Raw genomic sequence first — 6,150 nt, forward strand, 5'->3', positions numbered from 1 at the left:
CCCCCCCTCCTCCCATGCCTGTCTCCTTGCCAACCAGCCCGACCCGGCCCCCTTACCTAAGGTTGATCCCTGTGGCCCCCTTCTCCACCTGCAGCACCTGGAGAGGCGAGGGCTGTCCCTGCTTACTGACCTTCCATAGGGCACAGTGGTAGTCAGAGCGGACAGCCAGCAGAGCTGAGGAGGGGAGGGAGAGGCTCAGGGTCAGGCAGCAGGTCAGTCAGCGGGGGAGGGAGGTATCCAAGGGCCTTACATTCTCCCTGCACGGTGCAGGTCACCACCTGCCGCACAGGTCCCCGGAGTTGGATGTGGCTGGGTTTCCCAAGGATCCGAGGGTCACCGCCTGGGGTCAGACGAACCTCTTGGAAATCTGAGTCTCTTGCTAAGGATACACACAGGAGCTCTGATCACTACAAGGCCCCCCAACTACCTGGACCATGCCGAGAGCACGTCCTCCACCAGCGGGAGCTGGCTGGGGTTCTGCCCAGCGAGAAAGGATACACAGCCTGTCCAAGGCACCTCCTGTAGGGTAGACCAGCTGCCTGACCCGGGGCGTCCTTCCGGGCAGCCAGGCCAGCGCGCCTCCGGTGAAAGCATCATCTAGGAGCAGCTGCTCCCACCGCATCATCAACTCCTCATGCAGCAGCTCTCCCAGGAGGTTCGACACTGACTTGCCCAGGATCGGGTCCCCAAGGATGGAGAAACGGCGCTGTCGATGGCTGAAGTAAGCCCAGGGACACCTGGGGACAAGAGGATGGCAGAATGGTCAGGCTGTAGCACTGATGAGGAGGAGGACTGGGTACCATCCCCGGGGAGGCCAGGTGTAGCAGACGCATTGTTCATCTACCTAGAATTTCTTCCTGTAGGAACCACCCCACCAGGAGCAGTCACATGACCCAGACCCAGCCACTGGAGTACTCCATCACCCTGGCCACAGTGACCAGCTCAGAGATGGGCAGGACACCCAAGCCAAGCCAGCAACACCCTTTCTGGGACTTCTGATGGTGCCTGAGGAAAAGTCACTGGCTCTCTCCTTGGACTCATAAGCCATCTTGCTGCACTTGGAAACTGTGTAGGAATTAAGCCAGGCAGAGGCAAGCGGATGAGAAAACAAAGAGACACAGCCGTATCTCAAACATCATTTAAAAACTCGGATGCAGCCATGCCTGTAGCCCATGAACTGAAATTCCCTTTCCCCGTCAGACTGGTGGAGCTGGGAGGTTGGTGTGAGTCACCTGGCTCACGACTGCATGGGATGGGGAGCAACTGTGACGGAAACCTGGACCCACCCATGCCCGGTTCCTTCCACATCCCCACCGCCAGCTAGGTCTACCACGCCATCCTTTCTCACTAGCCACTTGCCCCCAGGGCTGGTGTCCACCGAGGTCCTGGAGTATCCTCTTCACACTGACCACTGTCTTCTTCTTAGAGTAGCTCTGCGTGGAAAGGCCTTGTCAAGCATGTACACCCTAGGGCTCACCCGGATGTGAAATGGGAGCCCCTCTCCTGGCTGATGAGGGTCACTCACCCGTGCCCCCTCCAGTTTGAAATTTTCCAGCATCAGTTTCCCCAGGGGTGCAAAGGCTATGTCCCCATGGTCCCACAGGAACCGGCTGAACTGTAGGAGAGGACACCAGGTCACTAAGCGTAGCCCCAGCCACATGGCACTGCCCACTGTGGGACCACTTACCTGTTCAGTAACATCCAGCACAGCTTTCGGCTGTCTCCGGAACTTGGGACCTCCCCGGAAAAGCAGGTCCTGGGCAGTCAGGCCAGGGTCCCAGCGATCTGAGGGATGAGTGCGGTTGGGGAAGGAGTCTGTCCCAGGGACCAGGAAGGGCCCAGAAGTGGGACCATGTGTCCCAGGTGACTGGAGGTACCCAAGGACCCTGGGGGTGGAGGGCATTAGCAGGGAGAGGGAAGGTCTCAGGGAGGGGTGGAGGAGAGAAGCAATGGGGGAGCAGCTTGGAAGGGGGCCCCTAGGACCAAAACCCTTACCGGGACCAGGAGGCAGCAAGGGAAGGGGCCCAGGGGTATCCGGCTCCCAGAGCAGGCCCTCGGCCGAATGTGACGTACCATTCTGTGGAAATACAACCACGGACACAACGTAACAGTGAGCACACTCCCAGGACAGGCACTGTCACCAGCACTTGTCTTTTACTGACACGTTCAATCCTCATGAAGAGCCCACCAAGTCGGTGCGATGATCGTTGTCACTTTACTGATGAAAAAATGGGGGCACAAGGAGGCTGCTGCCACTTGTCCAAGGTGCCAGCCAGTCCATGCTTTTGACCTCCAGGCTGCACTGGCTCTCAAAGGAGCCCCTGCCCCATGACCAGCCACCCCGAATCCTACCTGACTCTCACTTCCACTTAAGACCCCATGGTCACTTACTCAGGGCAGCCGCAGGCCACCCCACTCCCCACCACAGGGCTGGGGGTGGCGCGGCTCAAACTCACGGGGGCATGGCTCAAACTCACAGGGGGATGGAGGGGTTGGCAAGCCAGGCTCCCTGAAGGGCCGATCACTTCAGCCCTTCCTTGTCAAGGAAGCCCCACGGCTCCCCTCCCTCACCCCCACCATCTCTTTTAATGTTCTCACCCACTTGTCTCTGCCCGCACGCAATAACCCTTAGCCGGCCTGTCTCCGAGTAGCAGCCAAATGGCTTAGGCTTCCAGGGAAAGAGCTGATGTCCTTCCCATCCCAGGAGGTCTCCCCACCCCTCCCCGCCACATCTCCACTGCATCTTTCAGCATACTTTTGGTTTCGCTTGAAGCTATTATCCCATTTTGTAATGATTTTGTCTCTGGGGCTGCTCACTTGTCTATTCCCACTCAACCTAAGTTCCACAGGGGCAGGGATGGTACCCGACTTGTTCACATTGGATTCCCAGGGCCTAATGAGGTATCTGGCACATCATAGGAGCTGTTCAATGACTATCTTTTGAACAAACAGAGGAAGGAAAGTCTGGGGGAGAGAGGTAGGAAGAGCGAGCCAGCCTGCTCCCGCTCAGTAAACCCTTTGTGGGTGGTAGGTCATCCCATTGACCCCAAAGGAGGGGATTCTGGTTTGGCCTGTGTCTTAGCAGATATACCACTTTGTACTCCTGCCAACTGGTATAAATGCTAGAAAACAGTGAAGGTACCCACCCCAGAACCTCCAGGGTTCTTCCCACCATCCTCACCTGGGAGGTCTGGGGCAGGGACTCTGGAAGGGTCAGTGCATCTCTCCAGCTGCACATGAAGGACATGTCAGGGACATCGCTCAGTCCAAGGGGGCCGGTCATAAACAACGTGGGACGGAGGGCGCTGGGGAAGTCCATCCTAGAAAACAAGAACCACACATCACACTGGCCTTCCAAAGGCCTGAACCTGACCAACAGCCCCCAGAGTTCCTGGGAGAGATGTGCCCTCAGAGGAGTATACTTTGAGGAAGCAATTAATAAAGAACAGATGAATATATACCCTCCTGCCCGATAATAAGTGCTATATTAAAACCAACTAACCATCCATGAGGGAGGGGATAGCGGTGGACCAAGGGTGTGGTTTTGGGAATAGCTAGGGAAAGCGTCACTGAGAAGGTGGCATTTGGCACAGCCTAAACCTAATGAGGCAGAGAACCAGAGACAACTAGGAAGAGGGCTCCTGGCAGAATGGACAGCAAGTGCAAAAGTCCTGGGGCAGGAATGTTTAAGAAACAACTAGGCCATAGAATGAGCGAGGAGGAGAGTGGTAGGGCATAGTCAGACAGGTGGCGAGGGGTCAGCTTCTATCATTACTCTCAAGTATTATAATCACATATTTGGTAGCCTACACATACCCTATACTCCAGCCTACACTCTCAATACTAACCCAAGTTCTCCAAAGCCAGGGATTGAGTCTTATTTGTCTATCGAGTATAGTATCTTCCAGAAAATGCACTGTGTTGAATAAAAATAAATTTAGTGAAAGGGCTTTGCCTACTACAAAGTGCTCTAGAAGTATAAGTGGCCACATTATCCCTCTTTATTTTATTAACCGCAAAAACAAAAGCAGCGCTCACTTACTGAGGGCAGGCAAACACCTGCCAGGCACGGTATACTACAGGTTCTGCTCTCCTATTCTCCCAATTCAGAGTTGAGGGGACTGAAGCTCAGGAAAGAACCACTTGCCCAAGGCCAACAGCTCGATCCCCTCTCTGATTCAAAGTCAGGTCCTGCACCATTACTCTCAGGTGCATCCAAAAGCAACGCTACCATTAGGGTCTTAGTAAGCGTAAGTCTTTCCCCTTGGCACGGCCACGGCATGCCATCAGTTTATTCTGTAAGCTCCGTACATCCATGTACCCTCATGACCGTGCAAAATACCTGTCACACGGTGAATGCGTGTCAGATGAATGAATATGTTTCTCCAGCACGTCAGCCCCATTCTAATTGTGGCTTATGTGTACGGACTTACCTCTCCCACCAGACTGCAAGCCCTCTGAGGGCCAGGACTGTCTCTGATTCACTCCTGAGTTACCGGTGTCTGGCTGCTGCCGTCATTCTGTTTTCCATAACCAGGGAGGATAGCAACAAGAATTGGGGGTGCTCAGTGAGTCCCCGTGAAAAAAACGCCAGCTTGCATAGGACGGACTGCACTGAGTGCAGGTTAAGGAGCAACCAAGACTCCTGGGGGTGGCTGCATTCCTGATAAACCAGCGCACACACAAGTTTCCACTTTGTCTCTTGTTCCTGGGCACACTGACCTCTTCTAGATTCTTCCTCACCATGCTTTTCACCACAGGGCCGCTGCACGTTCTCCCTCTGCTTCAAATGAGTGCCAAGGCCCTTCTTCCTACCCACCTAGAAAATCCTACTCCTCCAGCTTTCAAATCAGGAAGCCTCTCTCAGTTTCCCCAACCCTAGCCTCCCACAACACCCTGCATGCTTCCTCCAAAACACACATGTAACGTGTAACTACATATTTAAAGACGAAGCTGTTTGATTAAAAGCTGCTGCAAGAGTCCCCATGGGAAATGGACCTGATTTATCCCCAGTGCCTTGGTATTCGCTACATCGTAACAATCAGTACAAGTAAGCTGAAGGAACAAATCCAGGACTAAATGAAGAGAAGAAAAAGGAACCTAACAGACTCAAACAAACCCAGGCAGTTTGAGAGTACTGCCGGAGCCTACAACCTCAGAAAAGCCCTTGGGCAAGGCAGCCTCAACTTCCCAACCTCACTCCGTGGCTCCCCAGGTCCCTTCAGATCTCCAAGGATGCATTACTGCCACGCGGAACACCGCAAAAAGTGAGCTTGCCGCAGCGGATGGGCGAGGGGATCTGGACGGTCCCTCCCCTTACACACCTACTCGGCTCGGCTACCCTGTCCTCCCTACCCTCCTCCAGGCCCCAGAATTTCAACAGCAAAGGACTCTCATCAAGCGCTGCATACCAAACAGCTGCTACCACGCGCCAAATTTGTAGGATCCTCACCACTCCACGAGCTAGAGGCTAATAACTAATTTTGCTGGTGTTGGGTGACTTGTCCCAAAGCCACACAGCTCGGGGCCGCTGGACCCGCGCAGAGGGCAGACCCGAACTCTCCTCCTGGCCCCCTCCCGCTGCCCTCCGGCAGGCCCCAGCACTTACGTGGCCCAGGCCTCGCCGTGCCCGTCTGGGGCACGGACCTCCGCTTGACGCTTGTCCGACCCTCGTGACCGAAGGAGCCCAAAAGCAGTACCCTAGCTGCAGCAACCCTCGTGGATCACACCCACAACAGCAATTAACAGACTTCCGGGCTGGGACGGAAGAGCTCCCGGGAAGACAAAAAGTTCCGCCTCCCAGCCCGACCTCACGGGCGCCCTACAGCGCCACCTCCCGGGTGGAGGGGGAGTGGGAGTGGAGGCGGTGCCCTGGGCACCAGAAATAGAAACTTAAGTCCCTATTGTGAAGGCCCCGTTGAAGCCTTCACAATAGCCTCCTAATTGGAAGTTCTAATTCCACCTCTGCTTAACTAACTTCCTATTTCGCACGATTCTTGTGAGTATTAAATGAATTCATTCAACACACACTTACTGAGCACCTACTATGTGCCAGACACTGTATTACTCAGTAGGTATCTTAATGATCGTTTTTACACCCTTTGAAGCAGGCTTTGCAAGCAGAAGCCCAGGTACCCCTGGGAGTCATTT

General features: G+C 54.7%; 1 protein-coding gene across 1 annotated transcript in view; it reads right to left on the reverse strand.

The window, feature by feature from the left end:
- Positions 1-5,763, reverse strand: part of TAF1C (TATA-box binding protein associated factor, RNA polymerase I subunit C) — an 11,018-nt gene extending 5,255 nt beyond the window's left edge. The window contains exons 1-9 of the mRNA XM_045191875.3: positions 5,609-5,763; positions 3,182-3,320; positions 1,996-2,077; positions 1,688-1,785; positions 1,526-1,615; positions 1,360-1,433; positions 499-737; positions 251-367; positions 57-174 (exon numbers count right to left, since the gene is read on the reverse strand). Of these exons, the coding sequence (XP_045047810.2) occupies positions 57-174; positions 251-367; positions 499-737; positions 1,360-1,433; positions 1,526-1,615; positions 1,688-1,785; positions 1,996-2,077; positions 3,182-3,319 (956 nt within the window). The 5' untranslated portion in view covers position 3,320; positions 5,609-5,763. The remainder of the gene's footprint in view (positions 1-56; positions 175-250; positions 368-498; positions 738-1,359; positions 1,434-1,525; positions 1,616-1,687; positions 1,786-1,995; positions 2,078-3,181; positions 3,321-5,608) is intronic.
- Positions 5,764-6,150: the final 387 nt, after the last annotated feature.

This window comes from Desmodus rotundus, chromosome 12, assembly GCF_022682495.2.
Source record: "Desmodus rotundus isolate HL8 chromosome 12, HLdesRot8A.1, whole genome shotgun sequence".
NCBI lineage: Eukaryota > Metazoa > Chordata > Mammalia > Chiroptera > Phyllostomidae > Desmodus > Desmodus rotundus.